General features: G+C 46.8%; 1 protein-coding gene across 2 annotated transcripts in view; it reads right to left on the bottom strand.

Annotated features, from left to right (window-relative positions):
* The window catches only part of VAV3 (vav guanine nucleotide exchange factor 3), a 1147877-nt gene that overhangs the window by 446322 nt on the left and 674996 nt on the right, over positions 1-26559 (bottom strand). For both annotated transcript variants that reach the window (XM_085602242.1, XM_085602243.1), the window contains exon 18: positions 20800-20822. In XM_085602242.1, coding sequence (XP_085458368.1) covers positions 20800-20822 — 23 coding nt within the window. The remainder of the gene's footprint in view (positions 1-20799; positions 20823-26559) is intronic.

Raw genomic sequence — 26559 nt, 5'->3', positions numbered from 1 at the left:
ACCGGACATCTTAGCATTCCCTCCGATATTTCTCCCTCAAGGAGCGCATCTTAAGGGAGGCCAGGGCGAAGCAACCGGTTAAATACCAAGGGCATCCCATCACTCTATACCAAGACTTGGTCTCCATAACTTTGCAGAAAAGGAGAGAGTTTAAAGGAGTGACCGCACACCTGAGCGAACAAGGGGTGGCTTACTCTTGGGGCCATCTTTTTCGCTTGATTTTCAAATGGATCAGTAAGCTCTATCAGATCCGATCTCTACAAGACGCATGCCAGATCCTAGGTTTGGAGTACCACAGCCTGGAGGAAATGGCTAGCCGGGAGCAGCGGCCATCTGTGGAGCAGTGGCAGAGAGTTGGGCTGGGACGTTTGCCTGCTCATGGGCTGGGATCGGACCCTAACACCATAGCGTAGGAGCGGCAGGCGGCTTTAGGAAACGGTCCTCAAGGACACAGCATCCCAAGACGGCTAGTGACTTCAGCAGGGGCTATCATACGCATTGTAGTTAGGATTGGCTGGGGGGTTGCTGCTAGGGGCCAGGGAAACCTGGACCACAAAATGCTCCCTATTGCTTCTTTCTCCAACTGCCCGCGACTTTGGTTAGCGAGCAATGGAAAATTTTGGGGGGTTGGGGTCTCTAGGTTGGGGTTAGGGGGGGAGGGGGGGAGGGGGGAACTGGTGTGCTACAGAAATGGGCAAAGCAGACGGGGTTAGAGACAGGGTCACTTAGCGCAGCGGCAGCAGGGGACACGCACGCACATGAGGAGATCAGGGGCACACGGACAAAGCTTAACAACCCTTTTAAACGGAAATCCATATTGTCCTATCTGGAGAACCTGGGGGCTGATGTGTGTCTCATACAGGAGACCCATCTCCTCCCCAAAGATTGGCATCGGATGAAGTCCAGGGCTTTTTGCCAACAATTCTTTTCTTCCACGGCAGACAATAAAGCGGGGGTGGCCATACTAGTCGCCAAGCGATTTGCGGGGAAAGTAGGGGACAAAGTGGCGGAATTTAAAGGCCGCCTCTTAGCTTATAGGTTATGGAAGGGGGGGATCGCCCCTCATGGTGGGCTCTATATATGCGCCCAATTCAGGACAGGAGAAATAAATTCCTGACAGCATCTCTCTCCGATGTCCTGAGCTCACAAGAGCGACGGTTATTGATAGGTGGGGATCTAAATTTAGTCATGGACATCGCATTGGATAGGTCCAGCCACCGTTACGCCCAAACGGGAGCATTGTCCAATGCAGGGAAGGAATGGCTGCAGTCTAGGGGATTGGTGGACATATGACGGGTAGCTCGCCCACACTCTTCTCAATTTTCTTTCTATTCACATGCACACCACCCTTATGCCCGACTTGACTACCTGTTAGGCACAATCGAACTGAATGGGTTAGTGAACGAGGTAAACATCATCCCGGCAGCACTATCGGATCACGACGCAGTGACAGTGATTATTAGAGTACCCCAATACATAGACAGAAAGGGTGTTGGCGACTTCGGGACAGCATGTTGCGCAGGGAGGGAGTGACAACACAGTTTCATAAATGTATTACAGACTACTTGCCACTGACCGACACACCCGGCACTTCACTACCTATTTTGTGGGAAGCACTCAAGGCGGTGGTGCGGGGGGAATTGATAGCCATCTCTGCAGGTAAAAATAGTGAGTGTAAAGACAAGCGGGAACTTCTCACGGTTCGAGTGTTTGAATTGGAAAGGGTGCACGACAGGACAGGCGCGCCTTGGGTTTGGTGCCAAATGAAGGCAGCAAGGGCCCAACTGGCAGGGCTCGATTTGGATAGGGCCGAATATGCAGCCTTCCGGCTCAAGCACTCCTACTATATCAAGGGGGACAAGTCAGGGAGTATGCTGGCGCATAAGCTTAGGGCCCACACCAAGCAGATGAGGGTCCAGTCTCTCCAGAATGCTAAAGGGGAGGTAGTAGAAGAAGATGCCAAGATTGTGGGGGCCTTTCAGGAATTCTACTCTGCCCTCTATCAGAGGGATACGCACCCAGGCCCCACTATAGACTCATATTTACAAGGAGCAAACACGACAACACTAAAGAAGGGGTGGAAGCCTTAGAGGCACCGATCAGGATAGAGGAAGTGATAGGGGCGATTTCCCGTCTCAAGCTCTTGAAATCGCCGGGGCCGGATGTTTTTTCAGTGGGTTTATATAAACCCTTTTGCCAGCTTTTAGTTCCGGTCCTGACTCGGCTTTTTAACTCCTTTACAGCACCCAGAATAATCCCTCCTGATATGCTAGCGGCCTCTATAGTGGTGCTTCCCAAGCCCGGGAAAGATAAAACCCTTTGCGGCTCCTACCACCCGGTGTCCCTTCTCAATATCGACCTGAAGCTGTTCAATGGGGTTTTAGCGGCCAGGCTGGGTCCACTGATTCTGGGGATCATCGATCCAGATCGGTCTGGTTTCATTGACACCCAGCAGAGTAGTGAAAACACCAAACGCAATCTTCATATCGTTGATAAAGCTCACCGCACGAAGATGGATGCCCTCTTGCTGTCGGTCGATGCCGAGAAGGCATTCGACAGGGTGGACTGGGATTTTCTGGATAAGACTCTAGCTCACTTCGGTCTCGGAGACCAGTTCAGGGCCTGGGTGGCGAGCTGTTACAGTGTGCCCACAGCGACAATTAGGGTCAATGGGATAGCGTCTAGTCCTCTTGAGATTCAACGGGGTACGAGGCAAGCGTGCCCGCTATCGCCCCTTCTTTTCGTACTTTATATTGAACCACTGGCACAGAAGATAAGGGACAACCCCAATATTCTGGGCATTCCCTTTGGCGTTGAGAGTCACTCCGTGAGCCTTTATGCAGATGATATCATTGTGACCCTGGAGAAGCCGGAGCAATCCGTGCCGGCATTTTTACGGGAATTGGAGTCCTTTGGCCAGGTTTCTGATTTTCGGGTAAATGTAGGGAAGTCCATGATTCTCTGACTGGGCCAGCGGGGCAGCCATCGTGTGTAGGATCAGAGTCCTTTGTGGGGATACAGGTAAGGGATTCAATCCCATACCTGGGCCTGGGCCTGGAACAGGCTCCGTCCATAATACAGACAGTCACGCTAAACTATTCCAAATTACTCTCTCAGGTCATGAGGGACCTTCAGCACTGGAAACATCATCAACTGTCACTGCTGGGACAGGTCGCAGCGATCAAGTTGTCCATTCTCCCCAAGGCTCTGTACTGATTCCAGACGCTACCGGTTTGCCCCCCATCGGGAACTACCTACAAATTATAGCAGGCGATACAGTAGTTCGTATGGGCTGGGGCGTGACCTTGCCGACGCAGGGATCTCAGCTACAGGCCACCGGGGGAGGGAGGGCTGGGGATTCTGAATATGCTGGAATATTTTAGAGCGAAGCAGCTAAGATACTTAGTGGAGTGTAGTCGACCGAAATCCGAAAGAGGTGGCTGTTTCAGGATAGGGCTCTGGCGCAACTCTCGACGTGGAAAGTTCCCTTTTTAAAGAGGGCAGATAGACCATCGAACCTCAGGGGTTCACCCATAACGAACCCCTTGCTGCGAGTGTGGGATGGAGTGGCCACCAGACGAGGGTTGACGTATTTCCCTACCCCCATGACTCCCTTATTTGATAATCGTGAGTTCATTAGGGGGACGGATGAAAAAGCGTTTGTGGCATGGCGTGAGTCGGACTGCAAAGAGGCAGCGCATTTATTTGATCTGGAAGGGATCCTTCCATTTCCAGAGGTACGACACATTTATGCCATCCCGGAATCAGAACGGTTCCAGTACTTCCAAATCCGCCACTGGCTTCTCCAGCCAGAGATACGGCCAAAAATGAGCAGGACATTAACAAAATACGAAAAACGGCTGGTGATGAAACACACAGACAAGAAAATGATCTCTGAATTGTATGATATGTTGCGCCGACCAGTACCTTCGCAACCCACTGCCTGCCAGAAACGATGGGTGAGAGAATTCGGGTGGGAGCTTACAGAGAAAGAGTGGAGGGACATATATTATAGGGCCAATCCTATCGCACGCAACACCGCCAGCAGGGAATCCGCTGTCAAGATAGCCACCTGCTGGTACTTGACGCCGGCCCGATTGAACACGGGGAATCTGGACCACAGCCCGACTTGTTGGCGAGGATGCGAGGAAGATGGCACACTAGTGCACCTGCTATGGGACTGTAAGGAGCTGACGAGTTACTGGACCAAGATACTAGATGATGTTGACTGACAGTTCAAGACCAAAATACCACGGTTCCCGGCTTATGTGGTGCTGGGACTGTCTAACCCGTTAATCTACCCTTTGAAATCTAGAAGGGGGAAACACATGGGGCTGGCCTTGGGGGCAGCAACTCAGCACATTTTATCACATTGGGTGACACAGACACGACCAACATGCACAGGATGGTTGTATAGGTTGTGGTATATCTTGGGAATGGAACGGATCCATGCTTCCCTCACTAACTCCGAGGAGGGATTTAGAGAGACTTGGCAACCACTAGTGTCCCTATTGGCTACTGAGCTGAATGAAGTAACCTGCCCAAACTATCTTTGTCTTCTCTGACTCACAGAGTCAGGTGGGACATGTGAGGCTACCTGACTGGCTTTCAGTTTGGCGTTTCCCATATTGGCCAAAACTGTGACAGGCCCAAAGCACACCAGTTCAGGGGAGGGAGAGGTGGGGTGGTCGTTACTGTTTTGTTACATTTCTGATATGGCTGTGGGGGGCAAACCTCGCGATACGCTGCGGCCAGAAACAACCTCATGGAATTACCCTATGGACTTTTGAGAGCCTCCACATAGACCTGATTGCAATGTATGCCGGGAGGGGAAGAAACAATGAGATTTGGGTATGGGGTTATCCGATATGTATGTAGTTTCCTTCTTGCAAAATGTCAATAGAACAAAGTTAAACATAATACATAACCCTTTCTACTGCATATGTAGAAGTATGAAAATACAATATGTAAAATCTTTAAATAAAAAAACCGATTTGTGGACCGCATTAATTATAGCCACTAACGAATTAGACAAATAACGTTAACTAGAGTACAAAATACTATAAGCATCACCTATGTAATCCACACTGCCCTTGGTTTTAGTGCCTAACCCTTTTACACCTCCTACCTCCATCCCGCTACCACTCTCCCATTGCGTGCCCTGAAAGGGCCATTATGTGGCCCCAAACAAGCTCTTGATGGTGTCATGTGATTGCACCAGGGTTCGCTCTTTCTCTTACTCCCTCTCTCCAGTAGTGTGAGAGGACTTTTCAACTCCACAAAAATGAACCGTGTAACACAAATAAGGGTATTGTATACTGGGATGAACCTCATAGATGAATTATGAGATGTTTTCAAAGTGCTCAGTTAGTATCTCGTATGCTGCTTTTTGGGACCTTTTTGCAATGAAAGGCACATTTAATTAAGAAAGCATCACGTAATGCTAACGATATATTGAATACGCAGAAGTATGGCTTGATCCTAAATTGTTTGTAATCTTTTACACTCCATTTGAAATTTTTTTAATTAAGTAATGCGAAATGTGTGATTCCTTGCTATTTCTCTAATGTTTTTTTTTCATCTTCAGGGGCAGCAGTGAGGGGAGTGGCAATCTACTTGTCGTGTAATAGCAATTGGCAAATCGAAGACTTTAAGGGAGGCGAAAGAGGCAGGAAGAAGGGGGTTAAAGTCTCAGTAGAAGTGACATATTTTTAAATCTTGAAAATTATTATGGTCTGATTGAGGACAAAACAGAGGCTATTCACCTGCTTTATAAGACTTCTATGAATGCTGTGTGTAGGAAATTGGCTTACTGGATGAGGGGGGTGAAACCTTACTCAAGCAGCAACCCCAAAGCAACCATTGTTCAACCCTCTGGTAGCTTGTCACCAAAGTAGTCAGGCTTAACTTAGAGGCAATGTGTAAAGTATTTATGCAGCGCACAAACAGCAATAAAGTGAAAAAACAACAAATGAAAAACCTCACACCAATTTAGAAAAATAGAGTACATTTTAATAAGTTATTTGACACAAAAATCCAATTAGTGGAATGGAGATAAGCAATTTAAAGGTTTTGTGAAAATCAAAGCACTAAAAAGCAAACAGCACCAACCATGGTTAACTACTCGTGTTAGACCGGGTACAAGTCACAAGTTTAGGCTGACCACAATGGAGCATGGGTTGGATATAGGACTGAGTTCAGTCCGCCAAAACTGTAGGCCTGGCATCAAGATGTGTCTTGCAGCAGCAGAGTCAATGAGGCTGTTGACTGCAGATTGTAATGTGATGCTGTGCGCCATTGTTCAGGGGCTGTCAATGGGAGCTCACAAAGACTTGCGCTGTGCTGCGTCAGCGCTGAGGACAGGATTTTTCACACCGAGCTGATACCGTCATCGAGCAGCTTTGACGTAAAAAAACCTGTTATGTCTATGTGGCTTTGAACAGGGGCAACCGATTGACCCTTGGATATTTCCTGGAGTTTAGGGTCCACACAGACAGGCTGGATTCAGCAGGGCAGCTCACAGCAGCATAAGAGTCCTAGTGCAGCAACAGTATTCCTTGGTCAGCAAGCAGGTCAGCAAGGCAGACTTTTCGCAGAAGGGCAGTCCTTCTTCCTGGCAGAATCCACAGGTCTGCAGGTGAACTGAAGAGTTGGGTCTCAGGGTTCCAATATTTATACCTGATGCCCACTTTTATGTGGGAGAAGCTTCTAGAGTCCTCCTCATATAGAGGTGCCTGGAATTTGGAGCCACCCTGCCCCAACCCGAGCTTGTATGGGGCACAAAAGACTAGAGTGAAACCCTTTCTGAGTGTGCTGAGGTAGGTACTTTACAATGTTTAAGTGTGGTACCTGACAGCTACCCCTCCTCACCCTGTCAGAGACGGCCCATCCTGAAAACACCTTTCGCTCCTTTGTCTAACTGTCTTTGAGTAACACACAAAGATCAACAGCCATCGACATCTAGTCATGTGAGCCAGGATACAGGCTACAGGGACCAAAAGGTTAGGGCAAGAAAATGCCATCTCTTTAAAAGTAGCATTTTCAGAATTGTGACTTAAAATCCAACTTTCTAATTAAAGAGGGTTTTAAATTACAATTCTTTAGGGACCAAACTTGACTTTCCTACCTGCTCCCAACTGTAAGTTATCATGTATTAAATGTAATAATGTAATACAAAGTTATCATATAGGAGAGGTAGGTCTAATGAAATATTAATTTGGGAGTTTGTCACTACCTGTACACGTAAAACTTAAAAACGCATGTCCTACCTTTTAAAGGAGAGAAGAGTTGGCCTAACGGCTAGGGTGGTCGACCTTGAATCTGGGGAACTGGGTTTGAGTCTCGGCAACGACGCTGAACATCCTGTGATTCTGGGAAAATCACTTAATCTCCCTGTGCCTAACAAAAATGAATGTGTCCTCATGTGAGGCAACTGGTGCTATGTAAAGCGCTGTGATACCCGATACCTTTGGGTCAAGTTTGCGCTATATAAAACTCTGTAAAAAAAAATACAATACACCCTATCCTTTGGAGTGTTTATGGCCTATCATAGGGATGGCCATTATGTATTAAAAAGGGAGGTTTAGGCCTGGCAAAATATTTTTTTTTGCCAGGTCTTATTGGCATTTTGAAACTGCACACAGCCTGCAATGGCAGGCCTGAGACATGTTATAAAGGACTACTTAAGTGGGTGGCTCAATAAGTGCTGCAGGCCCACTAGTACGTTTCAATTCACAAGCCCTGTGTATACGTAGTACCACTTTACTAGGAGCTTGTAAGTACATTAAATGTGCCAATTGGGTGTAGGTCAATTTTACCATGTTTAAAGGAGTTAGTACAAGCACTTTAGCAATGGTCAGCATTGGTAAAGTGCACAGAGTCCTAAGGGTAACAAAAGGGCATCTAAGCAAGGAGAAAACATATCCTTGTAGAGGAACTTTTTCAGTTGTTACACAATTAAATTGCAACTGCATTGCAGGTTGTAGTACTCAAAGGTCAATCAGTCAAGCAATCAATCAGCATTTGTAGAGCGCAGCACTATCACCCCTGAGGGTATCTGGGAGCTGTGGTGTGAGGTTTCCATCGAAGAGCCAAGTCTTGAGGCAACAGCGGGCAGAGGGAAGAAATTAGCAGAATATAGCATAACAGAAGGCAGAAAAATAAGCAAGCAGAAAAGACAAAACAGAGGGCAGAAAAACAAGCAGAAAAGGAAAAACAGAGGGCAGAAAAAAGAGCATAAAAGGCAGAAAAAAGGGCAGAAAAACGAGCAGAGAAGGCACAAACAGAGGGCAGCAGGTAGAAAGGCAGTAGATGGTAGTGGACTGCGGCAAGCTAGCCAAGAGAACTGTCGCAGGGGAAGACGGCACGGGGACCTGCTCAATGGGGTTGCTCTGCAGCCTCCATTATATAGGTCCTCGGGCTAGTACGGGGCGTTGGGTGGAGGGACGAGGGAAATTACGGGAGGAGGGAAATGGCAGGAAGAAGGAAGAAATGAGCAGAAAAGGGCAAAACAGAGGGCAGAAAACAAGAAAAAAAGGCAAAACAAAGAGCAGAAAAACATGCAGAAAAGGAAAACAGTGCAGAAAAGGGCAAAGCAAAGAGCACAAAAATGAGCAGAAAGGCAAAAGAGAGGGAAGAAAAACGAGGCAGAAAAGGCAAAACGGAGCATAGAAAAATGAGTGGAAAAGGCAAAACTGAGGCAGACAGATGAGCAGAAAAGGAAGAACAGAGGGTGAAAAAACGAGAATAAAAGGCAAAACAGAGAAGAAGAGGAGCAAAACAGAGGGCGGAAAAGCAACCAGAAATGGAAAAATGGAGGTCAGAATAATAAGCAGAAAAGGCAAAAAAGAGGGAAGAAAAACGAGCAGGAACAGCAATATAGAGGGCAGAAAAACTAGCAGAAAAAGGCAAACAGAGGTAAAAAAAAAACAGCAGAAAAGGCAAAACAGAGCAAAAGAAAGGCAGAGGAGGCACAAACAGAGGTCAGCTGATAGACAGGCAGCAGGGGGTGCAGACTGTGGGCAAGCTGGAGACCACTAGCGTTAGGATAGCCTCGCACTCACCGCTATTCTGCTGCTGGCTGCTGCTGTAATTCATTTTTAAAACGTCCCGTTTTTGTGTTTTATTTTAATTTTAGTTATTCGTTTTTCCCCTGTTTTTAAATTAAATCCACTCGCATACCTGCATTGCTGCCACCTTACTCTCACCTTAATTTGGTCAAAGCACCGCGTTTTAGCGGGTCCCTGCCCACTGTCTCGTGCTGGTGGCCATCTTGGGAGGGGGGACATTGCAGGAGGCGCAGGTAGCGCGCTAGTGTCTCTAGTGTCCCGCGCTCGGTGTGCATAAAGCCAGGCAAATCTCAGGTGAGCACCCTTAACATCTTGACCACTAGCGTTAGGATAGCCTCGCACTCACTGCTATTCTGCTGCTGGCTGCTGCTGTAATTCATTTTTAAAACGTCCCGTTTTTGTGTTTTATTTTAATTTTAGTTACTCGTTTTTCCCCTGTTTTTAAATTAAATCCACTCGCATACCTGCATTGCTGCCACCTTACTCTCACCTTAATTTGGTCAAAGCACCGCGTTTTAGCGGGTCCCTGCCCACTGTCTCGTGCTGGTGGCCATCTTGGGAGGGGGGACATTGCAGGAGGCGCAGGTAGCGCGCTAGTGTCTCTAGTGTCCCGCGCTCGGTGTGCATAAAGCCAGGCAAATCTCAGGTGAGCACCCTTAACATCTTGACCACTAGCGTTAGGATAGCCTCGCACTCACTGCTATTCTGCTGCTGGCTGCTGCTGTAATTCATTTTTAAAACGTCCCGTTTTTGTGTTTTATTTTAATTTTAGTTACTCGTTTTTCCCCTGTTTTTAAATTAAATCCACTCGCATACCTGCATTGCTGCCACCTTACTCTCACCTTAATTTGGTCAAAGCACCGCGTTTTAGCGGGTCCCTGCCCACTGTCTCGTGCTGGTGGCCATCTTGGGAGGGGGGACATTGCAGGAGGCGCAGGTAGCGCGCTAGTGTCTCTAGTGTCCCGCGCTCGGTGTGCATAAAGCCAGGCAAATCTCAGGTGAGCACCCTTAACATCTTGACCACTAGCGTTAGGATAGCCTCGCACTCACTGCTATTCTGCTGCTGGCTGCTGCTGTAATTCATTTTTAAAACGTCCCGTTTTTGTGTTTTATTTTAATTTTAGTTACTCGTTTTTCCCCTGTTTTTAAATTAAATCCACTCGCATACCTGCATTGCTGCCACCTTACTCTCACCTTAATTTGGTCAAAGCACCGCGTTTTAGCGGGTCCCTGCCCACTGTCTCGTGCTGGTGGCCATCTTGGGAGGGGGGACATTGCAGGAGGCGCAGGTAGCGCGCTAGTGTCTCTAGTGTCCCGCGCTCGGTGTGCATAAAGCTAGCCATGCTGACGCGCAGCGTCATCACGCAGCGTCATCGCCGGACTATCGCCGGAGTTTCGCCAGAGTCAAGCCCGTCTGGGCCCGTCCGGGCCCAGACGGGCCCAGGGCACACCACTCTGCTAAACACCTCTTGCCCTCAGATCCCCTGTTACAGGTACTCACGGGACACACTGCTTGCTTTACGCACGCCCAGACACCCCAGCTGCTGCTATTATTGGGCTGAGGGCTCCGTTTTCAATCATTGTCTTGACTGTCGCCCGTACAATACTTGTAAGCACCCTAACTCTCTTACTATGGCACTGCTCAACTGTAGATCATTGCCTTGTCATACTACCGAAGTTCATTCCCTCCTTCTGGACCATGGTCTGGATGTTTTATTTCTGACGGAAACGTGGCTGACTACAGGTTCCGACCCCGACATCGTCAACGCTCTTCCCTCGGGGTATCTTATGTTCCATCTTGATAGGCCGGATGGGAGAGGGGGTGGAGTGGCCATTGTTTACAGAGACACATTTGTATGCAAAGCAGTCGACTGTGGCATTAACAACGCTGAAAGTTGTCAGTTTACCCTTTGCATCTCCTCAACTGTCTCTATCTCTGGCCTCCTTGTGTATCGGCCGCCCGCTACCCTAGGGAATTTCGTGGATTCCTTCATGGAGGCTGTCATCCCATTGGCTGCTGCCTCGTCCCACTTCGTCACCCTTGGGGACTTCAATTTTCATTTTGACGACCCCAATGATGTAGTGGCAAGGGAGCTTGTAAGCTCGCTTGGTGCACTGGACCTTCATCTTGTTAATATGGGAGTTACCCATAACAGAGGCCATCAGCTTGATGCAGTTTTTGCTAACTCTGTGAACTTGCAGGCTCTTCAGATGTTGGCTCTCCCCTGGACTGATCATCATCTTGTTCCGTTTAGCTGGCTGCTGGGGAACCGCAGAGACCCCGCTCCTAGACAACATACTGTGGATCGACTTTGGTCGAAGCTCCCGGTGGACAGTTGGGCGGAAGAGCTATCTAGAACCTGTCCTCACTTCACAGATGACCCCAACACTGCTGACCAGCTCTTGGGCAAATGGCTTACCAACTCTCTGGACTTACTGATCCCTAATAAAAGAAGGCTTGTCAGGGAGAGAAGGATTGGCTCTGCCCCCTGGTATACCCCCGAACTGGGGTGCATCAGAACCTCTTGTAAAAGGCTTGAACGTGCCTGGAGGAGAGAGTGGACGGAAGATAGCCGGGCCAATTATAAAAGGGAACTTAGGAAATATAAAAGCGCACTGAAGGACGCTAAAAAGACTTTCTTTAGCGACCGGATTGAGAGAGCAAGCAATTCTTCAGGAGAATCGTTTAAAATCTTCAAGGAACTTCTGAAAGCTCCGGTCCCTCCAGTGTTGCATGATAATCCCAAAGAAAAATGTGAGGAACTGGCCAGCTTCTTCCACTCTAAAATAGAGAAAATATTATCCTCCTTACCTACTATCCCTCAAAGCGATGAATCGGTTGCTAGTCCTACAAGTTGCCTGATTGAGCTAGCATCTTTTGGCCCCTTTTCGGAAGAGGAGGTCATAAAAGTCCTGTTAGAGATGAAGAGTGGCTCCCCGAGTGACCCAGTCCCCATAAAACATCTTAAACTCGTGGCTAACACCTTGTCACTCCTCTGACTGACCTCTTGAACCTTTCACTCACGCAGGGCATAGTGCCCCAGAGATGGAAAAAGGCCGTGGTGAAGGCCTTATTGAAAAAGCCAGGAATGGACTCATCCAACTTGACCAACTTTAGGCCAATTTCACTTCTGCCTGGTTTCTCAAAAATTGCAGAGAAGCTGGTTAACCGTCAGCTCTCTCACCATCTTGAGTCTAACCACCTGCTAGGAGACTCCCAGACTGGTTTCCGTCCCGGCCATGGAACAGACACTGCCTTGCTGGCAGTAGTGGAGGAGGCAAGGAGCACTCTAGATACAGGAGGGTCAGTGGCAGTGATCCTCCTGGACTTGAGTGCTGCCTTTGACACTGTGAGTCATCAAGTGCTCCTCCAACGTCTGTCAGAGGTAGGTGTCTCAGGGTCGGCCCTGAAATGGTTGGGATCTTTTTTATCTGACCGTTTCTACCAAGTCTGGGAGGGGTCAGAGCAATCTGCCCTAATCCCTCTTCAATGTGGAGTCCCGCAGGGCTCATCGCTGAGCCCTACTTTATTTAATATATATATGACTCCACTTGAAAGAGTGGTCGCCCCCTCGGGGGTGAAGATCATCAGCTATGCTGATGATACTCAGCTGGTGGTCGGCCTCACTCAGCTGGCGGAACAACCTGAGGTTTTACACGACTGCCTCGCCAATGTTTATCGTTGGATGTCCATCTCTGCCTTAAAGCTCAATGGAGGTAAAACCGAGCTGATGCTCCTGGGCAATCCCAGTCCCTCCATTATTGCGACCTGTTGGCCCCGGTCTCTTGGTGATCCACCATCCCCCAAGAAGGAGATCAAGTCCTTGGGAGTATGGTTGGAAGAAGATCTGTCCTTCCGGACTCATGCCAGGAAGACCGCAGGGGTTTGCTTTGGCTTACTGAAATCAGCCCGAAAGGTGCTACCTTTGCTTCCTGATCCAGCAAGGAAGCTGTTGATACGTGGCCTAATCCTATCGAGGCTCGATTATGGGAATGCGCTGTTTCTCGGTGCCCCCGAAGCGACCTTTAAAACTCTCCAACAGGTGCAAAACGCAGCTGCGAGAATCCTTATGGATGTTTCCAGAAGGCAGTCTGCTGCTCCTGCTCTCAGAGCGCTTCACTGGCTCCCCGTGAAGGAGCGGGTGAAATTTAAGGCGCTATGTACTGCCCACAAAATTCTACATGGCAAAGGCCCCCCTATCCTTGCGCATATGGCCCGTCCCTATAAACCTCCACGTCTGCTGCGCTCGGACCAAAAACACCTTCTGCAGTCAGCCAGAGTAAGAAAAGCTCGTTCTGGGGGTAGGCGTTTCTCGGTGCAGGTGGCTTCTCTTTGGAACTCTCTGCCCATCAGGATTCGCTCAGAGCCCAAGATCCTACCATTTAGGAAACTTCTTAAGACCTACCTGTTTCCACAGTAGTGACTAGCTGAGTCTCCCCTTCTGGTCTGTTGCGCCGGGACGCCCCTGGGTAAGCTGAGCGCATTACAAATTTCATATTATTAGAGGAGAACTGTTGCAGAAGGAGCTGGCAAGAGAAAATTAAGAACTGAGTAGGGTATTCCCAGGGAGACACTGTTTGAACAGCTTTAAAACTGAAACCACATATCACCAGACTTCTGCCTGAAATTAATATTTACATCTAGCCGTGAATTTAAATTAGCTGGGTGCTTATTTATTTATTTGCATATGTTATTTTTGTTTGATATATGCTGAATATAGGGTGCCATGTTCCACCTCTAGGTAGTTTAAGGGGGTAGTAATTTGTTTCCTACTCAATAATACTCAACAAATGTGCAGCACTAGACAATCAGCAGAGGTCTATGCGGGTGTGCATAATGACATAGTGGGTGAGATGCGTGTGTATTAGACAAAGAGAATGTTCCTCTGTACAGACTTTCCGGGTCGATATTTCCTTCAAAGGATACAGTGGCAGCATTCAGTCTACATAATGATAAGCCACACTTCATAACAATAAAAAAGGGAAAGTTAAAGCAAGGTTAGCACAAATTCAACAACTTAACTTCTAACGTCAATGTGCCATGGTTGATAAGAAGTGCCTGAGGGCATCAGTTGAGTGAAGATAGACTAAATTGATGGATATTAAATACTGTGATCGCCAGTAGGTAGTGATAGTTAGGGCCATGTTTCCATAGGAAAAGTATTTTTTGACTTGCTTATATCTTTGGTGCCGTTTAACAAATCTTCACAACATTTTCTTTCAAAAGTGCCCTGGTGATTTGCATGGGGAGTTTTGGGGTGATACCTCAAGCCGGGGCAGAGAAAAATGGGGTGGGGTCAATTAAGTGTGTTTCCCATGTTTAATTCTCACATGCATTTTAGACACGCCTGCAGCCCAAACCGTTGGATGGAATAACACCAAATTTGCCAGAAAAGACACTTTTTACTATTTGGTGTAAATCCATTCACTAGTTTTAGAGTTATTTAAAGAAATCCAAATGTGTATATAAAGAGGCGCGAAGGCTCCGGATCTCGTGCTCAGATTGGATTGGCTTCCAACACTTCAATCAGAAAGTGTTAACAGCCATCTTGGGACTTGGTCTCAGCTGAGTCCCAAATAAAAAGATTAAAAATAAAGAAAAGTGGGCAGGGTAGGAATACCCTGATCCCTTAGCCTTAGTGCTGAGGTCGGTCAGGAAAAAAAAAATTAAAAACAAACAATTTCGCCGAAAATCGAGGAAGAGACATGAATTTGGTGAAAATTAACCCCTTGTGTGCGCACGACGGCTCCCGGCCGTCGTGCATTACGGTGGGCGTGTGCGCACGACGGCCGGGAGCCGTCATGATCGCGAACGTTGTTTATTTCTCCCGCACAGCGGGAGAAATAAACCCGCACGCAAGGGGTTAAAGAAACAAAATCAAGAACAAGATCCCACGCTTGTTTTGAAAAGAGACCCCGGGTGGGCCAGGTTTGTTTTTTTGAAAAAAGGAGGTGGGTGCACGGGGGCCCCTCCTTGGGCTCATAAGAGCCTCGGGGACCATTAACTCCCTGGGGTTTAATAATAATTTAGGAGAGTGGCCGTGAGGCTCCCTTTCTATGGGCTCAAATGAGACCCGGCAACAACCACCTCCCTGGGGCTAATTAAACAATAGTGTAGGGGGCACACGGACTCCCCCACACCCCAGGTACCACCACCTCCCCGGGGCAAAATAACCTTTTAAAGTGGGGGGGCGCATTCCCTGGAGACCGACCTTGTCATGCTGGGTGCCCTGGAGCCCACCCATGGCACCCAGTCTGCATTGTTTGGGACTGCAGGGGGAGCCTGAATGCCCTGCATATACAGCCCTGATAACTGCCACCTCCCCGAGGCGAGCACCTGAACACAGGAGAACTGCGTGGCCCCCCCTATTAGAGCCAATAATGGCCCTGGGGACCGCCGCCCCAGAGCCACCACCCTATGTCCCAGGGTGCCCACCCCCGGGGCATGGCTGTTTGCTCTGACTTGGCAGGAGCTTTGACAGCTCCCGCCAAGTAAGACCAAACACTAACTCCCCTCCCAGCAAGCGGAAGCTGTGAAATTGCTCCTGCTTGCTGGGAGCAGAGTTTTTGTCTGTTTCCCTGGCTGCAACCATGTGGCCAGGAAAACAGACAAAACAATTGCTCCCCCTCAGAGGCAGATGCATGTTTAGCAGCTCCTGCTGGAGATAGGGAGCCTGCAGGGACCACGGGGGCATTCAGGTTCTCCCTGCGGTCCCCAATGATGCAGACTGGGTGCCATGGATGGGCTCCAGGGCACCCAACATAAGACGGGGCCCCAGGGAATGAGGCCCCCAGGGATGAAATTGGCCCAAGGAGGGGCGCTGTGCAGCCCCCTTCCCCCATTCATTTGTGGCCAAGCCCCAGGGGATGAGAACCCCAGGGCTCAAATCGGCCGCGTGACCCCCCTCCCTTTCTATTAATTGGCTGGGTCTCCCCATACACCTTAGCAGTATGTAAACAACTTCCTGCCTTTTGCCAGGATGATGGACAGCTTACGAAAAGACCCCCATGGACATTTTCCACTGATTTTGGTGACACGTTCTTCATGCAGTGGAATATAAGGACATCTCCACCAAACAAAGAGACCCTTACTTGATATAGCTAAGAGGAAGTACCCTTGTTTGGTGGAGATTTCCCTCTTTGTAGTCGTGTTGTCTTCTCTATAGGAGGATTCATGTTATCACAGATTTCTGACACACAAAGAACAATCTCATTGCCAAAACGTGCACATGGTTACCGGACACATTTCCTCATGGCCCACTACACATATGTAGTGTAGAATTTGCACTGGGCATTTACCCACCAAGGTAGCAATTTATAATTAACCAGAAGAAAGTACTCTACTTGAGTAGATATGTTGTGCAAAACTGTGAACTCTTGTTGGATAAAGGGGGTGGTGCGATTCTGCTGTGGCCCAGTCACTCACACAGCTAGTGACACACCCACACAGACACTTAGACAACCACTCAGGCACTCACACACCCACTGACAGACCGACTCAGACATTGATACACCCAATCACAGACTACTCTGACACTCACACACCCACTCACAGACCCACTCACACACCCACTCACTCACCTACACAGACACACTCAAACACACTCATAGACCCACTCTGACACTCATGCACCCACTCATAGATATACTCAGACACTTTCACACCCACTCACAAACCCACTCAGGCACTCATGCACCCATTCACAGAACCACTCAGACAATCACAGCCATTTACAGACCCATTCAAGCACTCATGCACCCGCTCACAGACCAACTCAGACACGTATACCAAATCACACAGCCATTCACAGACCCACTCACATACACTCTAGACTCACTCAGACACTCATGCACCCAATCACAGATGCATTCAGACACTTTCACACCCACTCACAAACCCACTCAGTGGCTCATGCACCCACTTACAGAACCACTCATACTCTCTCACACCCACTCACAGATGTACTCAGAGACTCACACACCAACTCAGACTCTCACACCTGCTCACAGACCCACTCAGACACGTATACACCCACTTACAGACCCACTTACCGACCAAATCACACAGCCACTCACTGACCCACACAGACACACATTCACTCACAGACACATACAGCACTCACACAGCCACTCACAGACCCATACAGCCACTCACACAGTCACCCACAGACCCATACACCCACTCACACAACCACTCATAGACCCATACAACCACTCACACACTCACTCAGACACATACAGCCATTCATACACCCAGTCACTGACCTATACAGCCACTCAAATGTCCACTCTCAAAGTTTACTGGAGAACCTCACCACCATCGGACTCAAGCAACGGGTCACCTCCCCAAACCACTCAACAGGACACACCCTCGACCTCATCTTCTCTGCCAGTGACGACATCACCATCAAGCTCCTGCGGACCTACCAATGCTGCATCCACTTCTCCTTCACCAAACCCATCGTACACCCCCACGCACACTGCTACCCTTGCAGAAGCTGGAACAAGGTCACCGAAGAACAGCTCACCAGCTCCCTCAGCAAAACCCCTCCACCAACATACACAGATGCTAATTCCTCAGCACGCAACCCCCACCGATGGATCTCCGACTGCCCCGACACTCCGGCTCCCCTGAAGAAAGCTCCAAGCAAGCAACACTCCAAGAAAGCCAGCAGGTTCTCTCCCGCCCTTCATGAGTCCGGACGCACCTGTGGAGGCTCAAGAAGAGATGGAGGAGGCAAAACCCCGGAAGACCACTCAGCCTTCAAGACCACTGTTACCGCACACCACTACGTCATCAGAACAACAAAGAAAGTAGCCCTACAAGAAAGGATCAATGCCAAAGCACTAAATAGTAAAGAACTTTTTGCTGTGTTCAAAGAATTCACAAGACCCAGCACAGAAACAGCAGACATCCCACCCTCCCAAGACCTCTGCAACAACTTCAGCACCTACTTCCACCACAAGGAGATATATGACAGCTTTGACAGCCTCAACACCCAAGACCCTCCCACCACACCTGCAGCCACTGCACCCTACAACACTGTACCCCAACAGACCCTACTCAGCGGGACTCCCCTCACCCTCAAGATCATGAAGAGCATCCACTCTGGAACACCCTCGGACCCCTGCCCGTACCACATCTTCAACAGAGCCGGCACCATCATCGCAATTGAACTCTGCTGCACCATCAACCATTCCATCAACTCCATCACCTTCACAGAAGACTGGGAACGTGCAGAGATCAACCCCTTGCTGAAGAAACCTTCTGCCAACCCGACGGACCTCAAGAACTTTAGACCCAACTCTCTTCTCCCCTTCCCAGCAAAGGTCATCGAGAAGGGCATCAATGCCCAACTTTCCAAGTTCATCGAAGCAAAACACATCCTGGACCTCTTCAAATCTGGTTTCCGAAGCAACCACAGCAACAAACCCTCCTTGCCACCACAGACAACGTCCACACCCTCCTCAGCTGAGGCGTAACTGCAGCCCTCATCCTCCTGGACCACTTGGCTACCTTCGATACCATCTCTCACCGCACCCTCTGCCAAAGCCTCCACGACACCGGCACATGTGACAAAGCCCTGGAATGGATCCGCTCCTTCCTAACCAGCTGAACACAGAGTCATACTACCACTGTTCCATTCGGAACCCACAAAGATCAACTCTTTTCAACATCTACCTGGCTCCACTCACAGCTATGGTCAGGAAATACAGACTCAACATTGACTCCTACGCCAATGGCACCCAACTGATTCTCTCCCTCACCAACGAACCCACAGTCGCCAAGAACAGCTTCCACAACAGGATGAAGGCTGTCGCCACCTGGATGAAGAACAGCAGCCTCAAGCTACACTCAGAGAAGGCCGAAGTTCTCATTATGGGCTCCACCCCCTCTTCCAGGGACGACTCCTGGTGGCCAGCAGCACTTGGAACCCCCCCCACACTCACTAACCACACATGAAACCTCAGCATTATCCTGGACTCCTCGCTCAACATGTATCGCCAGATCAACACCGTCTCATCATCCTGCTTCCACATGTTACGCCTGCTTCGAAAGATCTTCAGGTGGATCCCCACTGAGTCCAGAAAGACGGTTACCCTCACACTCATCAGAATCGACTACTGAAACACACTCCACACCGGCATCACCCAGAAACTCCTCAAGAAACTGCAGAACATTCAGAACGCCTCTGCTAGACTCATCCTCAACCTTCCCCGCTGGAGCCACATCAACAGCCACCTGAGAGACCTCCACTGGCTCCCAGTCAACAAAAGAATCACCTTCAAGCTCCTCACATATGCCTACAAAGCCCTACACGATGCCGGACCTGTGTACCTCAACCAACGCCTTGCAATCTACGTACCCACCAAAGACTGCAGCTCCACCTAATTGGCCTTGGCCACCATCCCACATAGGAGTGGAGGATGTAACTATACAATCTTGTGCAAGTGGCATGTGCTTAGTGCGAAAAAACAGCCCTCACTCACAAATTGTGACATGCCTAATCATTGGGCTTGCTAACTAACATCCCCGTCCAGACCAACACCTGGGGTGGAGCAAAGAGGAGTAAGTACGAGTGAAATCTGAACCTAACTATAATGTCCCTGTAACCTTAGGTTTTTGCAGTGAATTGATAATATGGCTAGATAAGAGATATATAGTTCTCAAATGGATGGGAACAGATCATATGCTGGAGGGTAGTCACTGGGTGCAAAATGTAGAGTGAATGCTAGAGGGATGAGAGGGAAAGTGGATCAGCAGGAATAAGAAAGAATCAGCCCACCATCTAACATTACAATTTCATAACAGGGGCACTGGGGATATTGAGATGCAGATAACCTTTTATAATTGAAATAAATGTGCTGCATTACATTTCTTAGATCAATGGTTCCAGAAATACGCCCAGGGAAGTGTTCACTGCCCTTTTGAGGGGCAGGAAAGAGGGATTTGTATGTACAGTATAGAACAGTATGCCTATTCGTCGCTTTATTACTAAAAACTAAAAAGAAGAGTTTGCAAACCCACGTACTAGGATAAAGGGAGAGCAATGACTATCTCTAAAAAGCAGAAGCTGAAGAAACAGAGCTCGATTAGGCGACAAGAATGATTTTCTTTTCTCTGAAGGGTCAATCTTGCGAACTTCTTATAGAAGGAATAGGAAGGAGGAATGGCCTTTTTAAAATAAAAAAAACATGGAACATACTTTGACTTAACAAGGCTACAAGAAGTTATGTTTGGTCTCTAAAATCACCGTAAGTACTCGTCCTGCATAATATGTAATTCGATGAACGATTTTATAGGCATTTAACAGTCAATTAGGGCACTAAAGTGAGTCTTAATGATTATTGATGGAGAAATCTTAAAAGTAGAAATCGCTTCCCAAATACACAGAAAAAATTAAATTAAAAGTTGCTATATTCAAAGGCTTACTGAAAATGTTTTTCTTGTAGCCAAGACTGCAAAAGAGAAAAGTGCGTTTCTTTTATAGAGCTTTTTAATGATACCACTCTGGCTCTGCCCACGAAAAACTTAGGAATGTCTGTCCCCTATTATGCCAGGCTCATAAATGAACTATATTGTCAATTAGCTTGCACTGTACAATGCAGTAGATGGTTTACCGGATTTTAAATAATTCATGCAGACAGCAGGTAACCGGTTCCACGAATGTACAACATGCACACATTAAACCAAACAAATGACTCGAAGAAGAGCTCGCAGTTCACTCACCTCGTATTTCTGTGTGCCCGACTCTGAAAGAAAATTAAAATGTGACATTGTGAATGTTGGAAAAGTGAATATGAAAACAGTCATTGCCGACTCTTCCCGTCAGCGAGACACAGGGATACTGTTTTACTCCACAAACTAAAACCGGTTGTACTTAGTTTAAAGCGCCGTGGGCTTTGGTTAATTACTTTTGCGCAAATACTGCACATTTGCCCTGTTTGTCCTTGACAGGCATCACAAAAGCAAAGCTGAAAATGATTTACCATATTCCAGGCTTGGAGTGGTATTTTCCAGGCACTATTTCAGAATGTACACAGAAGAGTGTTTACAAATTAACAGAGCTGCCGAAGTAGTTACTTCCTGTTACAGCCATCAATGCATATTAATGCAGTAATTTCTGCTTTTATAGGCACAGCATCATCATCATTGTGTGAGGGGAAGGCTCATCTGGAGGTTCCACGGTATGAAGTGCTGAGGAAAAAAGTTTTGCTTTGAAAGAAAGCGCTGGCTGGTCTGTAATGTTTTGGTTGCTTACCTGTAATCTGAAATATCCTTAATTCTGATGTTTTAGTCAAAAATTGTAACTCACCAGTGTTAAAGGGGCTCAAAAGTACACCCTGAAGAGATCTTAAAACCAGGGGCAAATCCCATACAGGAAGTGTATGACGTGTCAACGATCTGGAATTTAAAAAAATACTGAAAGATTCTAAAACCTAGAATTTCATCATCACCCCCACCCCAGCATTCTTTAAAAGAAAGCTCTGATTGCTGCCTATTGAGCCCTAAAGGGTTGATACTGCTACATTTTTCTCAAATACCTCGTATAGAAATTACAGAATAGGATCTATATTTTTGTTATTAGGGGATAAAGATCTCAAACAACACCAGCTCTGAAAAATTCTTCCAGTGCTTAAGATAAGTTTTTAGAGTGGAAGGATGTCCGGATGCTTGAATGGCTTCAGCTAAGTTGACCGGGATACCCCTAATTTGTAGCTAGCAAAATCCTCTCAACTTCCATATCAAAAGAGACAGGCAAAGTGGAAGCCACCCTGGTACTCAAAGAGGAAATAGAGAGTGGACTCTTCCAAGGAGGAGACATGGACTGCAGAAGAGGAAAACAAGCTCTGCAAAGTCAAAAATCACTATCACCTTTGAAGCTTCTTGTTGAATTCTCCAGGACTCCAAGGGGTAAAAGGAATAGGATGAAATGCATAGGGATGAGGGGGATGAGTTATAGTTAGGTCATCTACTCTCCAAGCTCATGGTGCAGGAAAATGAGAACAGAATGTGTGAAGTTAATTGTTCCCAATAATTGCAAAAAGATCTAAAGAAGTACTCCGATTTAATGACATATTATCCTGAAGACCTTTGGTGAAGGAGATATATCTTAGGGATCAGAGTAACAAGATGCTTACATTGTCTGCTATTATCTTGTACAGTCCTCTTACGTGTGTAGCCTTCAAGAAAAAAAGATGACGGTCTGCCGTACTCCCATTTTCACAGCTACTAGATCAGGAGATGTGAACCTGGCCCCTCCTTGTCCGTTTATGTAAGCCATGATCGATCAATTGTTTTTCTGAATCAGGACATGCAGGACCAAAGAATGGTTTGAAAATTAGTGAGAGCATGTAAAACTGCAGACAATTCGCTCCAATTTGAAGATCTTTGACTCTTCTTGTACGTCTCTGCCTTTTACTAAAAAATCCATTACAGTAGCACTCTTTTCACTGGCATCTATAGTCACCACCCTTGTAAGACCTAGATGAAGAGAAAGGCCTCTGTTAATGGATTCTGGTTTCAGTCACAAGTGAAACTGTAGGCATTTTAGCATAGTCAATGGACTCTTCTTCTCAGATTCCGGGAAGCAAGGTTCCATTACTTTAGTAAATTCACTAAGTGTCCGAAAATGTAGCCATGGGTAATGTGCCAAGAACACAAAAGATGCCATGTGGCCCTGTACCTTTTCTCACAGTCATGCAGGGCTTAATTTCTAGACAACAATCAAGAAAAAACACCCACAGTCTCTCTGCTCTTTCTGTTAGAAGGATCACCATTCGTACTTCTATTCCAGGATGTGCTACTATGAATCCCATGTCATAAGCAGAAATCCACTTGCACTTCCTAATCATCAATGAACCCATGTTGCAGACAACTCTGAACTCCTTCTGGACCTTCCAAGACTTTCTCACGTGAAGGAGAATGGAAAAGCCAGTGATCATGGTATAGCAAGACGTGCCACCCTTTAAGAGGTAGAGAAGCATCATCTTTGTAAATACCCTTAGTGCAGATCCAAGGCCAAAAGGCAGAACCTGGAACTCATATCCTCCCCGTTCATCCTGAGAAATTCATTAAAAAGGCCCTCTTCATCAGCATGTTATAAACCACAGAAAGCAATGTCTCTTTCTTGACTGGATTTCATGATCTGTGTCTCTGGACGTGCTACAAAGAATTCAATCTGAACTCTGATGATCTTCAATGCCAGGATACCTTAAGTGGGTGCCTCCCAGGATGGTCCTAAATGACTTCCCCGGCCTACAATTGGCCACTCCGGGCCATTTACAGCACAATCATGAGCACTGGAGTAACCATGAAAGTCCTGCTACACTGTACTCTTGTATTTGCAGATTACTGTTGCAAAGCAGGTCTTCTTGCGGAAAAGAAAGGAAGACAAGGTTTGCGACTATAAACAAAAGAAAACAACCTTTAGCATTAAAATACCTTGAATCACCAGTTATACGCTGATTACATTTATTTTTGCTCACTGTTGGGCATAAAAGTACTATCCTCAATTCTGTTTAGTTTGCCTGTAAATCGCAAATAACACTGCTCCATTGTGAAGGGATCCATTGTCTTTTAGAAAGCCTTGGGCTTTAAACATCCTATTTGCATACATGCTTTGGAGTTCAATTCATATTCTTAGCAAGCTGGAACAAATATGACACCTGTTCTAGTCAAGCAAATAACAATCATAAACATAATGAACACAAAAGCAATCACATTATTCCTAAAATTAAAGGCACACGCATAAATCAAAATGATAAAGGATGTTTTCCACAGTGAAACACTCACTGTTAGTAATACCTTCAGTTATCTTCTAAAACCTTTGCTCTTGCTAGAGGAAGGAGGGTCCATTGCATATGAATTCCACAAGTGAGGACCGTTAACTGCCAAATTATCTAATGCCAAAGCAATTGTTAAAGATTGGTACACATATGCAAAGCTACTGTGGTGCCCACAAGTCTCCTGCAAGACAGTACCCAGTTGCCATAGTTCAGATATGATCCAGGTATACTCTCACAGGACTTTAGTGCAGCAAGGTTTGGGCTTTAATTTCCACACTCTTGTGTCTGTATATCATCCCCAAAGACAGCCTTTTTGGCAGACCGAGATTCTGAACATTAAGCCATCTATGCTGCACCCTTGGCATACCACTCATCTTCCTAGACCAAAGGGCAACCTGACAAAATGGCCTCACAATTCTTTTAACTATGTTTTTCCACTGTTAAGTTTGAAGAAGTGGTTATATGAGTGATAAGCGTTTCAGGTCATAATTGACCAACATCACCACTGGGTAATGGCTCAAAGGAGAGTTTAGAATGAAACACAAATCAGAGCGAGATGGATTTAGTAAGCAACTCATAAACCTGCCCAACAACAACTGGCTAACAAAACAAAACAGGGTCTGTCTTTCCATCCTTCACTATGAGAATCTTGACTTCTTGCAATTCAAAAAATGCCAGGAGGTCAGAGCCCATCCTTAAATTCTGTCAGTGTCAGTAATAATCTGCACCTTATCTTCATACATTTGAAACTGCAGATTGTTATGTTTTGTATGGTCACTGTAACATGGTAACTGGTTCATAGGTAGTCGTCTGCTCCACTTCTAGAATCCGGGATGTGGATTCTATGAAGCTGAGTAAGGCAGACGGTTGTGGGGAACCTCCTTTTCACCAGGGGTCGTTACTGTTCTCTCAAATAAGAAAGACTGCTTGCATTACGTTGTCCTGTACTTTGTAAAAGTGGTGACGAGCTTGGGATCGGAGGAGACGAAGCAAGCAGAGTAGTGGGAGAAAACATTTTTAAGTTTGGCAGCCTTTGGTAAGAAATCGGCTGAAATGTGTGCAGGGAGTTACCAGTGTGAAGAAGGACGTAGAAAATTGCCCCGAGGAAATTCAGCAACGTAATCATTTAAGGTACATTTATTGAGGTTGCGGCAGAGAGGTGTGCGCGCAGTTATGAGGTTGCGAGGGTTCAGGTGCACGATTGAGCCTCGAGTGATGTACCTCAGCTGTGTGAAAACTCTTCGCAACTGGAATTCAACTGGATTTGGCGGAGTTGAGCAAAGTTGTCAAAGCTGCGTGAGTGGTATGTGCATGCCCCATTGACTGCGTAATGTGTGTGGCGCATTGTAACTCAAACTCAGTTACCCACGTGATTAGCTCGACCGTCTTTGATAACCTAGCTAAACAAGGAAGGAGTTCAACTACAGAATCAACAAAGCTACTGTTTTGTTGAGATGGTTGTCGATGGCAAGTACTTTCTGCAACACATCGTGTGCTTCATTTCTGTGTGGCATTACTACTGTGGCAGATTCATTCCACGAAATTTTACAGCCATCACATGGATCTGCGTTTCATCAATTTGTGCTATTAATGTACAGAAACTTTTTAAAAGCTATTTAAATAAGATATATTCTGTGTGAGTGTGCATAACATGGGTAATTTTATCACTGATCTAACACATAATGTCTTCTCAAAGTATACCTCCACCACCAACATTCTTGGACACCCCAGGTCAGCCATGCATGAGTTGGGAGGATTCGAAGGATGCTTTTACAACATGTTTGGAAGCAATTGGCGATGATGTATACATAGCTAAAAGGAAACTGGCAGTTTTTAAGCACAGTTTGGGCATTGAGGGCAGGAAGGTGTTGAAAATGCTTCCAATAGAGGAAAGAAATGTGGATGCAGTTTCAGATACTGATGATGATGATATGTATGATAATGCGCTGAGAGCGTTAGAGGAAACTTTTGATAAAAAGGTTAGCATAGTTGTTGAATGACACAAGTTTTTCTCTCGAGCACAAACACATAATGAAACGATAGATCAATTTGTGGCAGCACTGAGAATATAAAGGGCCGAAGGTATGCGGTCTTATTTACTTACATTTTCAAGTCAGCACACCACAGATCATTGGTCTAATCACTTGCCTGATCAAGTAAGGTATAAAGGCGTTTTGCTAGAACGTCATTTTAACTAGAGGAGAGACTTGCCTTTAATTTGTCAGTATCGCCTTGGTTGTTAGGCGCCATCTTGGAGTGATGGAATATAACATCATGGTTGCATTACAGCAATGCGTTAGTATGTTATGGGTCTTAAGGATTTGATTTTTAGTTTAATCTTACCAAAGGAAAGTAACTTTTCCATCTGATAGAGACATTCAGCCGCAGGTTCCTTCGCTTTGATTAGATACTCAAGCAATACCACCCCTGGAGGAGGGAATGTGGACAAGTTTAGACCAGGAAGTCCTGCAGGACATAGCCGCCAAAAAGATCATCCCTTTGGACTTGACTGTCCAGGCAGTAGTGTTTTGCAAATGTGTGCAGGGATGCCCGGGTTGCTGCCTGACAAATGTTGAGGACTGGAACACCATGTTGCAACACCATCGCATCAGCCTTAGCTCAGCTGGAATGAGCCCTTAAGCCTTCAGGACGCTGCTTTTTGGCCAGAGCGTAGCAAATTTTGATGCAGAGGATGACCAAG

The sequence above is a fragment of the Triturus cristatus genome, chromosome 4_2 (assembly GCF_964204655.1).
Source record: "Triturus cristatus chromosome 4_2, aTriCri1.1, whole genome shotgun sequence".
Lineage (NCBI taxonomy): Eukaryota > Metazoa > Chordata > Amphibia > Caudata > Salamandridae > Triturus > Triturus cristatus.
This window is presented reverse-complemented; position numbering and strand designations above follow the sequence as displayed.